Below are 20,701 nucleotides of genomic sequence, written 5' to 3'. Positions count from 1 at the left end.
TGTTCACAAAGCATACATATGGCTTTGTTCCCTAGATGGCATCTTCTCTCTCAGATGTATGAGAACACCTGCCAGAGTATACTCACTGGAAAAAGTGATACAGAGGCCAACATTAAAAACAATAAAAAAATAAAATAGAACTGCATATTTTGTGTGTTTGTGTTTCTGTTGTACTGTGTTTTAACTGAAGCCATGTGTACATGACAATGAGTGACTGCTCTTTGGATGAAGAACAGTCACTGTTTGATATGATTTAAGATAATACAGAAACAACTGAAAACTCTACAAGAAAGGTTCAAGGTCCCAGGCTGTCCATTGCCTGCAACTTCAAGCCTGGGACTCATGTATGTTCACATTAGCTTCTCCTGTGTCCTCAAGTGTTGCTTTTCATTGCTCTTTCATAATGTAGACGTAAAGCGTTGTAAGAAAGTACTTAAATGACTCAGCAGCTGACACGAGCCAATGGAGTTCAGGAGTTGTGTCTGACTTGACCACACATGTCGTTATGTCCGCCTGGAAAAGAGAAAGACAGGAATTGGTAATACCAAAGATGTGTTTCTAAACTATACTTGTATCTCAGTGTCTTGTTATGTGTTATCCTTGTGCTGCTCCTACAAACCAGTAGAGTGCAGCACAGGTAAACACTTTTTGCCTTTCAAAATAAAGAAGTTACTGGTCAATGATTAGAGAGGACAATACCTCGTGAGTGCAGCAGGGGGGGCAAACCATGGACAGATTATACGGTTATGAAACAAAACGGCCTGAATCAGCAACAACAGCCACTCACCCATCCTCCCCGTCGCTTTAGCCAGGAGGCCAGGTTCTTGCGGACAAACTGGCCCAGGTTGTCTACTATGGTGTATACCGTGGCTGGGTGGCCTTGCCGGACACAGTCAACTGCTAGGGCCCCGGCTACTGCATACATAGAGACCACCTTCGCCCATGTGACACCTACAGACAAGAGGGTCAAACACACATCAGTTGTGTGGCGGTGAATTGCTCATGAATATAAGATTGTAGTATTTCTATACAAAGTATGTGTCATGGTAATTGATTTTGAATTATTACTACCTGCCTCAGCCACATAAAATCATGGATGCAACAAAAGTTTCTGAAACTCAACTGCAATAAATCGTAAATCCTCATCATCGGCCCAAACTGACTCACCCGTTCCACCCAGACATTCTCACTCAACATCGATGGCTTCACCGTAACCCCCTCCAACCACGTCCGCAACCTCGGCATCGTCCTTGACCCCACCCTCGTTCCTACCCCACCTCCGACCCTCCCTGTCCTTTTTCCGCTGCTGAAACACTCATCCACACCCTCATAGCTTCCCGACTCGACTACTGCAACAGCATCCTCTAATAACCTCCTAAACAAATTCCAAAACGTTCAGAACTCTGCTGCCCGTCTGCTCACCTCCACTCGCCGCCGTGACCACATCATCCCTGTCCTCCAAAACCTACACTGGCTCCCGGTCAAATACAGGATCCAATTCAAAATCCTACATCACTTACAAAGCCATCAACAATCTGGCCCCCTCCTACCTTGCCGACCTCGTCCCCTTCCACACCCCCTCCCGTTGCCTCAGGTTTGCCGACCAAACCACCCTCAAGACCACCAGGACCAAGCTTCGGACATGGGGTGATGGGGCCTTTTCAGCCGCAGCCCCGTCCCTCTGGAACGCCCTCCCCAACCACATCAGACAGGTCAACTCCCTGCCAACATTTAAACAGGCCCTCAAAATCCACCTCTTCAAGCTTGCCTTCACCAGTTAACCCTCTCCCCCTCCCATGTGTCCCCAGCACTACCTTAATTATACTTTCTTTTGTTTATTTTTTATTACTACTCGATCTTTTCAGTTTGTAAAGCGTCTTTGAGTGTCTAGAAAAGCTCTATATCTAAGTCTAATGTATTTTTTATTTTTATTTTTATCTCATACTTTAATGGTCTGTGTGCGCCTGCACACTTTGTTCCAGTAATAGAGAAACAGAGTAAGCACCAGTTTCTAGAGATCATGATGCAACAGGAAGGCTAATGGCATTAGCCTTCTTTTAGGCACAACGTCAGGAGCATTTGCTTGCCCTGCGGCCTGGCTACATGGATAGACCCCTGGGAGGGCTTAAACAAGCTAACACAGTGACAGCTCATGTCTAACTCCCCACGGAGAGAGGCCTTAACCTGGCATTAGAGAGCAGCCCAGAATAGAGAGAGGATTGTCTGGGACAGTACAGGGGATGAGAGAGTAGCGGGATTGGGATGAGGGGGAATAAATGGTGTATACTGGTGAAGCAAGCATAATTGGTATACTTGAGCATGACAATGACATGAGTGGAAATGGGAAATGTTACTCATTGACATTAAGATATTTATCTATCTATCCATCTATACACAGACACACACACCAAGTATTTTTTTTAACCAAAGGTTTTAATAAAAAATAAATGCTAGTATTATGCTAGTGCAGAATTTTGTTGACATGTACTGAAATTGTAAGTGTATCATGTAATCACCCCTGCAAAGGAGTCCCTTATCTTTTCAGCCTTATAAATGCAGTTGTTAAACCCCCCCCCCATCCCCCCATCCCAAAAGGCTAAAGCTGCCTAGGTCAAGAGTTTGTTTTTCTATGAAGGAATCCCACGGTGTTCCAAAAATGTCTCATGACGTCAGAACAGACATAGTTCAGTGAAAATTCTAGAATGTTAAAACCCTTGAAATGTAGGCTATTTGTGTCTTTCCAGACATAGAGCCAAGTGTGAGTTTTTATTACTCATGCTGTCCAGACGACCCAAAACTTAGCAGTTATTGATGACCTTCACCACACATCACTACTTTTAATCTAGGGTGACACAGCACAAACTGGATGTCCTAGTGACAGAATGTTAAGGGCTGTTCCAGAAACCATATGTACATTTTAAGTTACAACTTTCTTACATAAAAATAGAAACACTAAACACTTTTTTGTTTTGATGATGCAGGAGTTGATTGACTAGAAGAACCTCCTTCAAACTTCCATTTGAACAATTCCCCAATTTAACATTTTAAAAAGCAAATGAAGAAGTTTCTTTATCCTTGATATTAATACGCCAGCCTTCTTTGTGTTGTTGTTTTGTTTATACACCAGTTCAGGGTGTGAGTTAGGGGGGGCCCCAAAATATTTTGCTTAGGGCCCCCATAATAGGTTGAGCATGCTCTGATGACAACATGTATCTCTACTTATTCTTTACAAAACTAGGATGGCCTCAAATAATCAGATCTTTCACTCCTACCCCAAAATGCAGTCCTCAGTCCTCATTGCCTGAAATGCTTAAACTTCCACCAAGCAAAAATAAATACTTATTACAAAACATATACATACATTTCACTCCCAACACCCGGTGTTACGGTACATGTGGGAATACGGTACATGTGGGAAAACTAGGGTTAGGGTTAGGTGCTACGTCAACTTGGTACATGCTGGCATGTCTAACCCTAACCGTAATCCTAACCCTAACCCTAACCCTACCCCTACCCCTAACCCTAACCTTAAACCTAGCACCGTAGCACCTAACCCTAACCCTAGTTTTCCCACATGTACCGTATTCCCACATGTACCGTAACACCAGCCCTAACCCACAAACCCCCTCAACCCTGAAGACCACATTTTGCCTACCCCCCCTCCCTTGCAGCTGTTCACCTGTTGAGAAGATCTCTGTTGCTACGGCGAGAAAGGCATCAGACACTGACGCCTCCATGGCCACTGAGATGTGGAGTTGCCTTGCCACGTTCCTGTAGACACTCGGCCGCATGCACTCCAGCTCGTCACCTTGGAAACAACGGAAACCACAAGGCTGATCAATTAGAAAAGGGATAGTCTTGAGACAGCACCAGCAGATATCCACTTAAGTCATAGTGGTGCCTAACATTTCTGGTGCTGTTACCCACATAAAGGTATGAGTTTTTTTTTTATGACCATGTCTCTAGCCACAACCCAGTCTGAAGCTAGTGAGCCACTACCTAAAACTAATTAGTAGTCCACCTCCAGTGTCAGAAAGGCAAATGAGGGCTATCATGACATACACATACCCCTCAGGGTACAATATACTAAGATCAGTGTAAAATGTAGGCTATAGGAGGGACAATCGGCGGTACTTAAAGGAAGAACTGCCCAATAGTCTCACCATGACAGATCTGATGTGGTGTCATTGCCCAAATGATGTAGTAGGTCGAGTTTCACATGCAATCTAGATTCTTACCGAGAAAGAGAAGCACAGTTGACACCTCACAGAGAGACGTGGGAAGACACCGGCTCTGCTCTGACTTGGACCAGCCCAGCCCTGCCAGGTCGAGTCTAGAGTGAATGTAGTTCCTGCACAGTGCCTTGGCCGTAGATGAAAGTTCCTTGTCGGTTGGGGTTCGGTCGAGGCGGTCCAAGACCTCAGAGGCGAACACGGAAGACCGACGCAACACCTCCATATCTGTGGATGATGTCCTCCACTCAGGGAGAACCTGAACACTTCACTTCAGCCTTTGTTCTTTCCAATATCGAAGGGCCTTATCAATAAGGAAAATCTCCTGCCTGTAATTCAATTCAATTCAACTTTATTCACCATGTGCAGTGCACTAGGAACATGATTTGGTATTCTACCATACTAAACAAGCTACAGTACATACAACAACAAGACGACAACACGACAATACTCAAGACAAAATATACAGTACCAATTATGAGTGAATATTATGAATAAATACTGTACAACTAAGTGCAAGAACATGTAAAGTGCAAGGTGCAATGATCAGCAGTTATTGAGAAGGGCTAAAGAATATGGCACATGGTATATGTTAAATAGATTTCAATGTATGAAACCTATCTGGTGCGTGCTTCAGCCCACAACATCTATCATGCCAAACGTGTCTTATCCTCCATCATGTCATGTGATACACATGGCTAAAGCACATTAGCACACAGGGACATTTAAATGGCTTTATAGGCAATCGTTGTTGAAATATAAACGTATTATGTTCAATTGTTAGTCATTAATGACACAAAGGACACATTTCATGTTACATACTTCAAGTAGGCCTATAGATCCTTATGAATATAAATACATTATATTTGTAGTGTATAGTGTATCATGTATTAATGAATGTCTTGTATATGCAATAGGCAATTTCTCCCAGCAGAAACATTTGTATCTTTCTAGCCATAGGCTACTTGTATTCCAATGACTAATTTCGAACAAACAATTTTCCAGATATAGTCATAAAGAGTATATTTATATTAGATAGACCTGTTGCAAAAATCGACACGCATAAACAGTGACCTTACCTTGGCCATTTTCTTTTTCTTTTTTAAATGTAGGACATTCTTCAGCTATTCGTCGGAAACATTTGTTTCTTTGATAGGCTAATGTTGTTAATACTGGAACTGAAACCAAGCACACGCCCGAACTCAGTGACATAAACTAACAAGCAGGCGACTCTATCTATCTCTGAGGCTCCATGCGAAAAAATCTCTTAGAATTAAGAATCAGAATCTTGGACGCGCAGCCTTCAGCCTAAGTACTAATAAAAAAACATTTTGTAATTATTAATATTGCGTCTACTTTGTGTGCAGATCCATACCACAGGGAAGAAAGATCCGCTCTTCAGACTCCCGGGAGATTTGGCAAACGGGAGGTTCTCCGAGGAGCGACGCAGCTGGAGCGCGTTTCCCTAGTGTCGCTCCACCTTCTTTGGTGTTCAGTGATCATTGATCCCATTCGATAAAACGTGACGTTAGAATTATAAGGTTCTATCTCAATTTTGTCAAAATTTAGTTTTTTTTACATAATCTGATCCATTAGGTGTTTATTATTGCCTGTGTGGTGCTTTTTTGGGGGGGGGACTTTTTTTTGTTAGTAATTCATAAAATACAAAGGTTCCATCTCACAAAACATAATGGAATGTAAAAACGTTGACGCTCAATATCTCTGAACTGCCCTAAACGGAGATAGAACCTTTAAACGGAGATAGAACCTTATCATTCTAAACGGAGATAGAACCTTATAATTCTAACCTCACGACTTGCCTAAAATAAATCTAAAAGAAACACCCTGAAAAGTATATTTAAGCAATAGTATCAATTGTATCAGCAACTCTTCATGTATTTGATCAAAGAGGTGTATTACAAATGCAGACTATGTGTAGGCCTATTACAGCAACTCAAACTGTAACATATATTCCCTAATCCTATAACCTAAATATAAATTGCAAAGGCATAAACACATTCACTATCTGTGTGGCAATTAATGTCCGCACTTACATCAACCCCAATAATGGCGCACCTTAATCCCTAGGGTTAACATAGACGGAAATAGAATATAACTCCCCTGTTTGCGTGCACAAATTAAACGCTCTGAAACTCCGTATCGTTACATGATTTAAAGAGGCAATCTGGGATTCTAACGACAGCAAAGCGGTCTCCCGCCACCTTATTATTAACAGCTGAGGGTTGGGGCTGGAGAAATATAATCACTGGGTCATTTTTTTTATACGGTGCCTTTTCTGTCCTCAGTACTAAATCATGTTGTATTTTGTCTAAATTTGGACAAATACTAATTCCATTAGGTTTTTCATGTATAGTCAATTGTTATTTATTATGAATACAATGATATGGGCTTCTAAGTTGTTGTTTTCTACATTTTAAAAGCTTTGGTTAAAGATGTAAATTGGATTTTGCATGGGATTTGGGATGTCCCCAGTGTTGTTCATTCAACTTCAATCCAAAAAATAACTATTAAAAACATATACATTTCCAAATATGTTATTATTATTTCATTTTCCTGATCAATATCTATTGAAATCAAATATGGTTTTTATCCTTTTGTACAAAAAAATAAGGTTTTGCTTACAATATTGCTTGTCCCTGCGATCACTGTCCACCCTGTTATGCTGTGTTAATGTCCCTTTTAAAAGAAAACCATATTTCTCAATCACATCACTCTCATGAGGTGACATCACATCAGTGGAGGGGATTTCAAATGTGGTAATCTGTGTGATTTTCTAACTCTTTTACCATCTGATTTTTATGTTTTTATCCAGTGAGTTTAATGTGGTTGACCATAACGTGTCCACCCTGTTATGCCTAAATATTGAGGAGATCAATCAAATTGAATAATTTCAAAAAAAGTATTTAGTGCAAATTAGATTCCTCATCAAGTATTCATGGTCATTCTAGGCATTATGCTAACACAGGCAGGCTAAAGGCTAACTTTAACTCAAAATGTCCACCCTGTTAGTGTCCACCCTGTTATGTGTCCACTCTGTTCTGGAGACACTCGCCCTATTCAACTACAGAGGGTATTCTAAATAAAATAAAATGTAGGTGCCTGAGCTCGACCACTATGTTTTTCAGCAAGCTAGATATGTCCTTTATATAATAGAACATTAAAATAATAAGATAAATCAACAATTTATTTTTCACAAGTTATGAAGTCCAATGGCACCGTATAAAAAAATGACCCCACTACTCTCAAATTAATATCCGTTGCTATGTATGCAAAGACAGACCATCGATGCGATCAACATTAAAAGTGTGTGTGTTTACGAACAATGGAGCTTATATGTTTCATTCTCATCGGGTAAAATGAGATGATGAGTTATTTCTAGGTTATTTTCTTCGAGAATCAATGGATAAGCCTATAATTAATTTCAAAGTAAAAAAATGTATGTACCAAACCCAGATGACCCATTACAGCCTCTTATATCAATGTGTTTTGAGTGGCTGCCATGACCCAGAGGAAAAGCAATTCCAGTTCTATTGTATGAATGAATGAATGAATTAATTAATGTATGAATGAATCGTTTAATGACCACACGACCTAGGTTGGTGGAATTAGTTTTCGGTACAGGTGGAAAAAGCTCAATACAGCAGTGTCAAAAACATACACACATTGCACATAACTATCACATGGACGTGTACACACATAACCACAAGACAAGAACATAGTCAATATGTACAACTTATAAAGTGCAGTACGTCTGGCAGGGTTAGTGCAGTGAGTCAGGTGTTGAGAGTCTTTATAGCACTGGGGGAAAAACTGTTTTTGAAATGCTAGTGGTTATCACGTTTCCGTTCAAAACCTGGCAAGAACAAACTTTCCTGTATAGCCTACAATTAAATAGTCCTCTAGTCTATAGCATCATTCTGCACAAATATTACCATTTGCTGTGTAACTCATAATGAACCTACTAACGAGTTTATAAATGATCAAAAAGGAAAAGGGCCCTGTGCAAAGGTTTGGGAACCCTTTTGGATTATTCTTTGTTACCTTTTGAGAAGATGATTACTAAGTCCCAGACCAAGGTGGTTTACTCGTTAGGGCTTCAATGGTGTATATAGGTGTATATAATTCCAGTTCTAGTTCCAGTTGAACTATATAATCTGAAGTAACTCCATGCCTTCTAAAGTATCCGACTGCGGTGGCTGTTGTGTCTGGTGTTAAAAACCATGGGTTCCTCTAAAAAGTTGTCCAAGGATGTCAGAATCAAGATAGTTCACTTCCACCATCAAGAAGAAGGCTACAAAAAACTCTTGCAACGTTTCAAACTACCCATTTCCACTGTCAGAAACATCAGAAAATCAGAAAATGGAAAATAAATGGAACAATTGAAGTCAAGGCAAGAACTGGAAGACCAAGAAAAATGTCAGATAGAATGGCCCGAGATCTGGTGAGAAATGCTCAGAAGAACCCACACATCACTGCAAAAGAGCTGCAAAAAAGAGTAGCAAACACCAGTCTAGTTGTTCACAGGACAACAATACAGCGTACCTTAAACAACAAAGACCTACATGGCAGAGTTGCCAGAAAGAAGCCTTTCCTACAACCTCAACAGAAAATTAAGCGTCTGAAGTATGCAAAAGAAAACCTTGAGAAACTTGAAACCCATTGGAACACCTTGCCAACTGTTAAGCATGGAGGTGGATCCATTATGCTTTGGGGTTGTGTGGCAGGTGGGGGCACAGGCAATATTGTGCGGGTGGAAGGAAGAATGGATTCCATCAAATATCAAGACATTCTAGAGGCTAATGTTCGAAGGTCAGTCCAGAAATTGAAGTTGAAGAGAGGTTGGGTATTCCAGCAAGACCATGACCCGAAGCATACCTAAAAATGAACCATGAAGTACCTCCAGGAAAGACGGATGAAGATTTTGGAATGGCCATCATCCCCAGACTTGAATAATATTGAAAATCTGTCTCAAACATGCATCTCAAACATGCCGTGCATGCAAGAAGGCCGAAGAATATTTCTGAGCTAGAGGTGTTCTGCCAGGAAGAATGGGGGAAAATTCCTCAAACCAGAACTGAAAGACTCTTAGCTGGCTACAGGAAGCCTTTGCAAGCTGTTATAGTTGCCCGAGGAGGAGTTACAAAGACAGGGTTCCCAAACTTTTGCACAAGGCCTTTTTCCTTGTTTTATTATTTTGAAACTGTAAAAAGTAAAAAATAATAAAATAAAACATCTTGCTTTAAAATATGATGAAATGTGTCGTGTGGTAACTTTGTACCATTTAGAGGTTAGGTTTGCTTATTTTCACTTAGATACTAATTGTAAAAGGCATTTTAACTAGGGGTGCCCTCATTTTTGCACGCCGCTGTAGGCCTAGGCATACACCTTGCATTAGGCAAGGCAAGTTTATTTGTATAGCACATTTCATACAACAGGGGCAATTCAAAGTGCTTTACATACATTATTTAAAAATACAGCAAGAGGAGCATAAGAAAATAAAAATTACAATGAATAAAAGCAAATATAAGAAGTAAATAGATAAAACATTTAAAAAGACAATAGTTAATGGGAAAAAGACATTGATAGAAGTATTTGTGTTTAATCATAACTGGTGCAAAACATGAAGGTTTTTAGCTTAGATTTAAATATATAGATATATGTATATTAACATGCATCCTGTGATCAGATCACCTAGGGCTATAAAGATCGTATCTGGCAGCTCGCATACATTTACACCTTTGCATTATCCATCTGGATACATCTTAATGCAAGGTAAGGTGTAGTTAGAACGGTTGGAAATACAACTCCCACAACCCCCTGCACTCCATGAAAAAAACTTCCGTGCGCATGCGCTCTGTAACCATTATTTTGGGTCCTCCTCAAGCCACAAATGAAGACCAGGCTTCTCATATCTTTGATAATGTGTTAAATATTAAATATACGGAAACATTAGTTTCTGTTCTCTGCGACTCGTACACATGGAGTTACACGACACATAGTTAGGGCATTCTCGCCGGGGCTGGAGAGTTCCACCAGCCGGGGGGAGTGACAGCAACAACGGTTAGCTTTCTGGTGTTTATCTATTCTGTTAGCTAGCTTGGTGCTAGCCCAGCTAACTGTTAGGGGCTTGGAAGAGGAGGAAGGACAATAAAGATAGAGGATATTTGACAACTTGGTCCTCCAGGCAGAAAGGGCTGCGGCTGCCCTGAACCCTGTCAAATCTGCCGACGGACGGGATGATGGCGCACCTCCGAGACATGCAAAACCAGGTAGGTACAGTTAATCTAGACATGCAAAACCAGGTAGGGACAGTTAATCTAGACATGCAAAACCAGGTAGGTACAGTTAATCTAGACATGCAAAACCAGGTAGAGTACAGTTAATCTAGACATGCAAAACCAGGTAGAGTACAGTTAATCTAGACATGCAAAACCAGGTAGGGACAGTTAATCTAGACATGCAAAACCAGGTAGGTACAGTTAATCTAGACATGCAAAACCAGGTAGAGTACAGTTAATCTAGACATGCAAAACCAGGTAGTAGGTACAGTTAATCTAGACATGCAAAACCAGGTAGGTACAGTTAATCTAGACATGCAAAACCAGGTAGGGACAGTTAATCTAGACATGCAAAACCAGGTAGAGTACAGTTAATCTAGACGTGCAAAACCAGGTAGGTACAGTTAATCTAGACATGCAAAACCAAGTAGGGACAGTTAATCTAGACATGCAAAACCAGGTAGGTACAGTTAATCTAGACATGCAAAACCAGGTAGGTACATAACAGTAATCTGCAGGGACCCCTGTCACTGTCACCTCCCTACTGTCACCTCCCTGCTGTCACCTCCCTACTGTTACTGTCACCTCCCTACTGTCACCACCCTACTCGTGACGTTAGAATTATAAGGTTCTATCTCCATTTTTGTCAAAATTGAGTTTTTTACATAATCTGATCCATTAGGTGTTTATTAATGCCTGTGTGGTGTTATTTTTAAATGTTTACATTTTTGAGTTAGTAATTCATAAAATACAAAGGTTCCATCTCACAAAACATAATGGAATGTAAAAACTTTGACGCTCAATATCTCTGAACTGCCCTAAACGGAGATAGAACCTTATCATTCTAAACTCACCTACTGTCACCTCCTTACTGTCACCTCTCTACTGTCACCTCCTTACTGTCACCTCTCTACTGTCCCCTCCCTACTGTCCCCTCCTTACTGTCACCTCCCTGCTGTCACCTCCCTGCTGTCACCTCCCTGCTGTCACCTCCCTACTGTCACCTCCCTGCTGTCACCTCCCTACTGTCACCTCCCTACTGTCACCTCTCTACTGTCACCTCCCTACTGTCACCTCCCTGCTGTCACCTCCCACTGTCACCTCCTACTGTCACCTCCTACTGTCACCTCCCTACTGTCACCTCCTTACTGTCACCTCCCTGCTGTCACCTCCCTACTGTCACCTCCCTACTGTCACCTCCCTGCTGTCACCTCCCTACTGTCACCTCCCTACTGTCACCTCCCTACTGTCACCTCCCTGCTGTCACCTCCCTACTGTCACCTCCCTACTGTCACCTCCCTACTGTCACCTCTCTACTGTCACCTCCTTACTGTCACCTCCCTACTGTCACCTCCTACTGTCACCTCCCTACTGTCACCTCCCTACTGTCACCTCCCTACTGTCACCTCCCTTTTAGCCAAGCCAGAGCGAGTCAGTCCCGATGACTGCGAGGCATCTGATGAACGTACGGCTGGGTGGGGAGGTGGAATGGGTGGGAACGCCTGAATCATATCATGACATCTTAGTAAAGATTGAAAGAAGTGTAATAAATACAACTTTGACAATCATTTGTTAGGTAGTACACAACCATCGAATTTCATTGTATTGACAATGTTTTATTTTATTTTATTATTGTTATTTTTATTGTTATTTTTTAAATGTGACCGTCATGAACATTATTCTTTCTTACACATTTCCCCACATCTAGCGGATGCCCCTTGAATGTTTGATGTGTATGACTAGATCAGGCAGTCAGCATATCTGGCAGATTTGTCACTATACTATACAATATCCTAAGGGCAAAGATTGTCTACATATTCTGACCAATTATCATGATGATTACTTACTCGTGTCAATTTTAGTTAGTCTTACTGTATATATGCTCATAGTGCTTTTCCCAGTGCCCTTCAATTCAAGCAAGGGAAGCTTTGTTGCAGAAAAAAAAATCCCCAAATCTTTACAAAAAGTGAAATTTGTGCCCTTATATTCCTGTGGAGCTGCAGAATTCCAGGCTGGACCCGGAAGAGTACTTTACAAAGCAGGAGCGCATTGGGAAGGGTTCCTTCGGTGAGGTCTACAAAGGCATCAACAACCGCACCAAAGAGGTGGTGGCCATCAAGATCATTGACCTGGAGGAGGCGGAGGATGAGATAGAGGACATCCAGCAGGAGATCACTGTACTGAGTCAGTGTGACAGTCCCTTTGTCACCAAGTACTACGGCTCCTACCTGAAGGTACAACTATGCTGTATACACACACAAACACACACTTCTGACGTACCTGTACAGTTAGGGGGTTAGGGTGATAACCCCTTATTCACCAAGTTCTACTCACTTGAAGTATTTGATCAGTTTTTTTCCTGTGGCGGTGTATTCTGAGTACCTGGAACTGGCTAACTTATCTTCATTGATGATGCAACTGCTGATGCATTGTGTCTACATCTTGTCTGCTCAAGTGCAAGTGAATGCCTCCAAACTTGTTGGACAGCAGCCCATCATACAGCGAGGACAATGACCCAAACATACTGCCATAGCAGGACTAACCCTAACCCTAACTAGGGAGTTTTTTCAAGGCCAAAAAGTGGAAAGTTATTGACTGGCCAAGTCAATCTCAAAATGTAAATCAAATTGAAGGCAAAAAAGAACAGCAAACAAACTAGAACTAGAAGTGCCTACAGGTCTGGCAGAGCATCACCAGAGAATATACCCAGCGTCTTTTGGGGTCAATGGGTCAAAGACTTCAGGCAGTTATTGCATCATATCAAATGCTAAACCTGAGTGCTTCATTTGGACATATTATTATTAATCTGTCCAGATACTTTTGGTGCCTTGATGTATAAAAAAGTGTTTGTTCAAAACTTTTTGCAGTATTGAATCAAAAGAAGAAACACTCACAGTAGCTTCACTGTCCAAACACTTACACAGGTTATCGTATATAGTGAGTTTCTATTTGAGGCTAATAGTATGTGGGCAGGCCGTGCATTTTATGTATGTATGCCTCTGGAACTCTCTCCCTCAACCACTCAGAGACTCACCCTCACTCCTCACTTTTAAATCCCACCTCAAAACCTACCTGTTCTCCCATGCTTACAGCCTCCCCTACCCCTAGCCATCTCCCCTAACCCTGCCACCCCCCCCCCCCCCTGACATGCATACAGCCTCCCCTACCACTAGCCATCTCCCCCAACCCTGCCCCCCCCCCCCCTTTGACATGCATACAGCCTCCCCTACCCCTACCCATCTCCCCTGTCCCTACCCCCCCCCACCCTCCCCGTTCGCTAACTCTGTGTTCCATGTGCCCATGTTATCTGTTGCCTGTTGTTTCTGTGTTTTCCGTTTCTCCCATATTGCCAGCGTCTTTGAGCCTCGGAAAAGCGCTATATAAATTTAAGGAATTATTATTATTATTATTATGATGTAACCTGGTTTGGAGAGGTGCACACCAGACTATTGGGTTGTCCTGAGCCAGAGAGTCCAGTCTCAGGCAAGTGAGGCAACTCAAAACATTCTCCCCCCTGTGTTTCCAGGGCACCAAGCTGTGGATAATCATGGAGTATTTGGGCGGGGGATCAGCTCTGGACCTGGTAAGACAGACAGTTCTTACCTTATCTCACAGTTGATCTCATGTTGATGTAGTAGAGTATTCATGCCAATCATATCTTTGTTCCAGGTGAGGCTGGTGGTGGAGGTAGAAATCAGAGGACTGGTTCATTCTAATGCATGGAATATGGGCATGTGTTTGATACCATTGCTCATTCCGTTCCATGCATTCCTTCAATGAGCCCGTCCTCTGATTTCTACCTCCACCAGCCTCCACTGGCTTATTATACAATAGTATCTCTGAATAACACTTGAAGTACACAAAGTAAAATATAGGTCCAGCAGTAACCTTTTATTCTGTCAATCTTTCTCCATGCTCATGTATAGCTGCGCCCCGGGCCTTTAGAAGAGACTTATATTGCCACCATACTGAGGGAAATACTGAAGGGACTGGAGTATCTGCACTCTGAGAGGAAGATCCACCGAGACATCAAAGGTGATGGGCAAAGTTGTTGTTTTTTTAAGTAGTTTTTTTCTTTCATATTTTTCATTTTATTGGACAGGCATAGTGAAGACAGACAGGAAAGTAAGGAGAAGAAGGGAGAGAGGTCATGTCAGCAGGGGCATGGGCCGGATTCGAACCCATGCCGGCATATGTGTGAACTGTAGACCGCGGTGCTAGACCACTGGACCACCCCAGGCCACACAGCCCCTTTATTCTAATGGTCCTCAAGCATCAGAACAACACCTTCTGATAGAGCAGACCGCATTACAGTCTGAGTCATCCAGAAGGGTGTTCTACTGAAATCTACTCAAATGTCCTAGTGCCTAGTAGGATTTGTAATGTCATAGTCCTAGAGAAGAATACCCATCCCCAAGGGGAAGTTTAGTTTTGCAGAAAAATCCATAAATGCAATACTTGTAGAGCCAATTATTATACTGTACAATATTGGAGAGTGTGATGATGCCTATTGACCACAAGCCTTCACTCTCTCTCTGTGCTCTCAGCTGCCAACGTGCTGCTCTCAGAGCAGGGGGAAGTGAAGCTGGCAGACTTCGGTGTGGCGGGCCAGCTGACGGACACCCAGATCAAGAGGAACACTTTCGTAGGCACGCCTTTCTGGATGGCACCTGAGGTCATTAAACAGTCAGCGTACGACTTTAAGGTGAGCCTATTGTGGTGTGTGCAGTGACAGATTTGGATGAAAAATACATGATGGCGTACATCTTTGTAATGATGAATCAAAGAACATAATCTAATTTAATGGGCGGTTAGAATTCTAGCGACGGAATAGTAGGACTGTGTTGGACACTGTTTTCTGGAGCAAAAAGACTGCGCCAGATGGCCATTTGGTGAATTAACACCAGTCTCAATCATGCAGCATGATTGGATATTTTCTCAATACATTTTTGAGCATTGTCTATCAATGGTGAAATATGAATGACAAGTCATACATATCCACTTGACTGTGAAGCTATATTAATCTGTAGCCTTCCAAAAAAGGATGAGCTGGCTGTGTACTCTACATTATCATCCCAATCGTCTGAAATGTACGGAGCCCCCCTGGGGTTACATGGTAGAAAAATGTTATTTGATGTGTGAATCCGTTCCCTCGATTTAGTAAATCTGTTCTCTCGGGACGTTAGGGTTAGGGTTAGGGTTAGGCCCTACGAGCCAGAACGATCGCAAGGATTCGAACCCTAACCCTAATCCTTGCGATCGTTCTGGCTTGTAGGGCCTAACCCTAACCCTAACGAATTACTAAACCGAGGGAACGAATTACTAAACAGAGGGAACGGATGACTAAACAGAGGGAACGGATTCACACATCAAATCATTTTTTTGTACCATGTGACGCCAGGGGGGCGATATAGAATTTTATTTTGGCCAGCTCACTCTGGCCCGAAGCGGACAGGCCGCTGATCTGTAAATCTCCTGAACCTCTGCACGGCAAGTCCGGGCGTGCGTGTGTGTCTGTTTTTTTTTTTCACACTCGACTCCCCTTTCTTCTCTGTCCTGAATTCCCGTCAGGCGGATATCTGGTCCCTGGGAATCACCGCCATCGAGTTGGCCAAAGGGGAGCCCCCCAACTCTGACCTGCACCCAATGAGGGTCCTGTTCCTCATCCCCAAAAACACCCCTCCCACCCTGGAGGGCTCCTACAGCAAGCCCTTCAAAGAGTTTGTGGAGGCCTGCCTCAATAAAGACCCTCGCTTTGTAAGTAAAGCTTTTGTCAGTGATTAAGCAGTAACTTATATATATATACAAGGCGCCTTTCATATGTGCTTAAATGCTTAGTATTGGAGTTGAATGCATATCTTTGTGCTTCAATGTCTTGCAGAGGCCCACAGCCAAGGAGCTGTGTAAGCACAAGTTCATCACGCGCTACACCAAGAAGACACCCTACCTGACAGAGCTCATCGACCGCTACCGGCGCTGGAGATCCGAAGGCCACGGGGAGGAGTCTAGCTCAGACGACTCAGATATGTGAGTCTTCTAAACCAGGAGTCTAGCTCAGACGACTCAGACATGTGAGTTTTCTAGGGGCGCTTAGGTGGCGTAGCAGGTTCAATTCCGGCCGGGGACATATCCTGCATGTCATCCCTCCTCTCTCTCTCACCCATCCTTCCTGTCTAAATCTTCACTGTAACTGTCAATAAAAATGAAAAATATGAGTGGGACTGCCCCACTCAGAAAAAAAAAGATATGTGAGTCTTCTAAACCAGTGATTCTCAACCCTCTCCTCGGGGCGCCCCAGCCGCACCACATATTCGATCTGTTCCACCACCAGCACACCTGATTCAACTAATCAAGTACAAACCATTCTTCTTCTTCGGCGTATGGGTTGTTGTTTACTTGTTTACTCCACCAGGCTCGGGGCCGAGGGGCTGCTACCCTTTTACCACCCCGAGGCCTGGGCGAGGGGCAGCTACCCTTTTACCACCCCGAGGCCTGGTTGAGGGGCAGCTACCCTTTTACCACCCCCAGACCTGGTTGAGGGGCTGCTACCCTTTTACCACCCCCAGACCTGGTTGAGGGGCTACCCTTTTACCACCCTGAGACCTGGTTGAGGGGCTGCTACCCTTTTACCACCCCCAGACCTGGTTGAGGGGCTACCCTTTTACCACCCCGAGACCTGGTTGAGGGGCTACCCTTTTACCACCCCGAGACCTGGTTGAGGGGCTACCCTTTTACCACCCCGAGACCTGGTTGAGGGGCTACCCTTTTACCACCCCGAGACCTGGTTGAGGGGCTACCCTTTTACCACCCCGAGACCTGGTTGAGGGGCTACCCTTTTACCACCCCGGGACCTGGTTGAGGGGCTACCCTTTTACCACCCCGAGACCTGGTTGAGGGGCTACCCTTTTACCACCCCGAGACCTGGTTGAGGGGCTACCCTTTTACCACCCCGAGGCCTGGTTGAGGGGCTACCCTTTTACCACCCCGAGGCCTGGTTGAGGGGCTACCCTTTTACCACCCCGAGACCTGGTTGAGGGGCTACCCTTTTACCACCCCGAGACCTGGTTGAGGGGCTACCCTTTTACCACCCCGAGGCCTGGTTGAGGGGCTACCCTTTTACCACCCCGAGACCTGGTTGAGGGGCTACCCTTTTACCACCCCGAGGCCTGGTTGAGGGGCTACCCTTTTACCACCCCGAGACCTGGGTGAGGGGCTACCCTTTTACCACCCCGAGACCTGGGTGAGGGGCTACCCTTTTACCACCCCGAGGCCTGGTTGAGGGGCTACCCTTTTACCACCCCGAGACCTGGTTGAGGGGCTACCCTTTTACCACCCCGAGACCTGGTTGAGGGGCTACCCTTTTACCACCCCGAGATCTGGTTGAGGGGCTACCCTTTTACCACCCCGAGACCTGGGTGAGGGGCTACCCTTTTACCACCCCGAGACCTGGTTGAGGGGCTACCCTTTTACCACCCCGAGGCCTGGTTGAGGGGCTACCCTTTTACCACCCCGAGACCTGGTTGAGGGGCTACCCTTTTACCACCCCGAGACCTGGTTGAGGGGCTACCCTTTTACCACCCGAGACCTGGTTGAGGGGCTCACCCGGGCTATATTTCTGGACACCCCTCCAGAAGCCACGTCATCGTCTCGTCATCTATCTATACAAACCATAATTGCTTTGTGCTTGATTAGTTGAATCAGGTGTGCTGGTGGTGGAACAGATCAAATATGTGGAGCGGCTTGGGGCGCCCCGAGGAGAGGGTTGAGAATCACTGCTCTAAACCAAACAAACACCCACGTGAGAATTCTGAGACACACACGGCTTTGATTTTGTGTCGTGTCATGTCCCCTTTTCTGTCCTGTCCTGCAGGGATGCTGACGGTGATGACAACCAGTGTCCCATGTGGACCTTCCCCACAGTCAGGCCCAGCTCCATGAACAAGCTACAGAAGGGCTACACACACACAGATACAGAGGTGAGATGTCGTGGTAGACACTCACACAGATACATACACATACAGGGATCGTGCACGTGAATTCTCTTTCTCACACACACTCACTGGCACACCCCCCACTCACAAAAATTACACTTCCGAAATGATCTTACCTGCACACACACACACTCACTCATGAGGTCGGCTCTGTTTTTTTCCTCAGTCTGCAGATTCGGTGAAAAGGCAACCCAAGTCGCAATGTTTGTCTGCATTGGTCACTCCCATTTTCAGAGAGGTAACATATGGGGATGGGGATAACATAACATAAAAGTGCATGCCTTCTATTAAATGTATTTCTATGCTGAAAAACTAACTGGCTAACCCGGGTTTTCCTTAATAATCAGTTAAAAGAGAAGAGGAGGGCGAGTGGAGGCGGGGTGGGCGCCATCGAGGAGCTGGAGAACGCGTTTAACCTGGCCGAGGAGTCCTGTCCCGGCATCTCGGACCGCCTCGTCACACACATGATGGAGAGAGTGTGCAGGTAAGCACACACACACACACACACACACACACATACATTTACATTTACATTGTTGGCATTTAGCAGACGCCTTATTCCAAAGCGACTTACAATCAATACATTTTAATACTAAGCAAGTGAATCATCAATCCATTAGTCATAGCAGGAAGAGTAATCTAGCTCAGGCCCGGGGCCATTGATAACCTTCTCCTATCACGTTCTTCTAAACCTATTTTTTATTTTATTTTTTAATACTGGAGAAACAGAGAAACAGTACAAGGGGGGCAATAGAAGTGTTTAGGGACTCAGTAGAGGGGAAAGCGGGTGTCTTTAGGAGACGCAGTGCTGAGGGGCAGAAGATGTCTCAGGAGGAGCAGTTAAGGTGTAACCTGAAGAGATGGGTCTTCAGTCTACGACGGAAGATGGGTAGTGACTGCAGTTCTGACAACCGTGGGAAGCTCATTCCACCAGCGGGGAGCCAGTGTTGTGAAGAGACGTGATCGGGCAGCCAAATTCATTATCAGAAAATAAAGCCCAGCCTGAGCCCTCGGATCCCATCGAGTTCAGGCTGAAAAACGAAACTAGACAGCCTATGATTGGTCTTGCTCATGTGAACCTGCACTGACACTGCGTGACATTAGAATTATAAGGGTCTATCTCCATTTTTGTCAAAATTGAGTTTTTTACATAATCTGATCCATTAGGTGTTTATTAATGCCTGTGTGGTGTTATTTTTAAAATGTTGACATTTTTTAGTTAGTAATTCATAAAATACAAAGGTTCCATCTCACAAAACATAATAGAATGTAAAAACTTTGACGCTCAATATCTCTGAACTACCCTAAACGGAGATAGAACCTTATAATTCTAAGCTCACGACTGATGTTTGCCCTCTCCCACTTTCTGTCTTTCAGGTTCTCTCTCAACGGTAACACCACCCCTTCTTCACGGTGAACCTCTGCCGGCTGCTACTCCTCCCTGCTCTACTCCCTCCCTTCTTCTATTCCCCCCATCACCCCCCCAACCAAGGACTACAGAAAAAAGAACTCTGCCCCCAGTCCACCCTCCCCCCAGAGATCTTTTAATTAGTTATAATTAAATATTTTTACAGTTTTTCTTTATAGAATGGACAGTATTTAAGAAGAAAAAAAAAGCCATGACATTGAGAGCGCTGTGTATACCTGTTAGATCAAAAAATCCTATAATAAAGTCTATGGAAAACGTCTGCGATTGTCTGTTCTATTGTTTTGGACTACGTGTTATGCAAATATGCTGTTCTTAACTGTAGATAGAGTGGGGGAAATAAGTATTTAATTTAATTGATTTTGTGAGTTTAGCCCCTTACAAAGAAATTAACAGTGTATAATTTGGTACCTAATGGTAGGTTCAATATATATATTTAGAATTATTAACAGTAAATGGAGCACACGCACGATGCGACTTTCCTCTACATCACTCAACCGGAAGTCCCGAGAGCGAGGAGGAAGTTGAGGGATATGAAAGAAGCATACGCTGAGATAGCCTCAGCTTTTCAGACCGCTGACTGGCAGTTCCAAATACCTCCGTCCCGCGGCAACGGAGTCGTGGTCAGTTGAAGAAGGTGGATAGATGAGATTGGAACAGTTGTGACGGAAGATGTTAGAATTAAGTAATGGGACTGTTGGCTTGACAAGTATTTTGTATTCCATCCCATCATATGTGCAGTTATAAGACATC

At 43.8% G+C, this 20,701-nt stretch overlaps 2 protein-coding genes across 3 annotated transcripts; one reads left to right on the top strand and one right to left on the bottom strand.

Annotated features, from left to right (window-relative positions):
- Positions 1 to 387: 387 nt before the first annotated feature.
- On the bottom strand, positions 388 to 4,458 carry LOC308168217 (bcl-2-related ovarian killer protein homolog A-like; the record flags this gene model as incomplete). The annotated part of the gene is made up of 4 exons (XM_080542722.1): positions 388 to 513; positions 788 to 951; positions 3,680 to 3,808; positions 4,239 to 4,458. 4 exons carry the CDS (start codon positions 4,456 to 4,458, stop codon positions 388 to 390), a joined length of 639 nt encoding a protein of 212 aa, XP_080398848.1.
- Positions 4,459 to 10,257: 5,799 nt separating this feature from the next.
- stk25b (serine/threonine kinase 25b) lies at positions 10,258 to 20,154 on the top strand. 2 transcript variants are annotated; one of them, XM_080543425.1, is made up of 11 exons: positions 10,258 to 10,522; positions 12,535 to 12,765; positions 14,058 to 14,114; positions 14,458 to 14,566; positions 15,079 to 15,236; positions 16,103 to 16,288; positions 16,413 to 16,558; positions 18,402 to 18,507; positions 18,689 to 18,760; positions 18,870 to 19,006; positions 19,900 to 20,154. In XM_080543425.1, exons 1-11 carry the CDS (start codon positions 10,490 to 10,492, stop codon positions 19,937 to 19,939), a joined length of 1,275 nt encoding a protein of 424 aa, XP_080399551.1. In that variant the 5' UTR covers positions 10,258 to 10,489; the 3' UTR covers positions 19,940 to 20,154. The 2 variants fall into 2 exon arrangements, with proteins under 2 accessions (XP_080399551.1, XP_080399550.1); XM_080543424.1 differs by having other exon boundaries at positions 12,529 to 12,765.
- The last annotated feature ends 547 nt before the right edge of the window (positions 20,155 to 20,701 follow it).

The sequence above is a fragment of the Nansenia antarctica genome, assembly GCF_963989245.1.
Source record: "Nansenia antarctica genome assembly, chromosome: 12".
Lineage (NCBI taxonomy): Eukaryota > Metazoa > Chordata > Actinopteri > Argentiniformes > Microstomatidae > Nansenia > Nansenia antarctica.
This window is presented reverse-complemented; position numbering and strand designations above follow the sequence as displayed.

Coding starts and splice junctions, on each gene's coding strand:
- stk25b (XM_080543424.1), top strand. CDS start 10,490: ATGATGGCGCACCTCCGAGACATGCAAAACCAG. Junction 10,523..12,528: donor TCCGAGACATGCAAAACCAG/GTAGGTACAGTT, acceptor ATTCCTGTGGAG/CTGCAGAATTCCAGGCTGGA. Junction 18,508..18,688: donor ACACACACACAGATACAGAG/GTGAGATGTCGT, acceptor TTTTTTCCTCAG/TCTGCAGATTCGGTGAAAAG.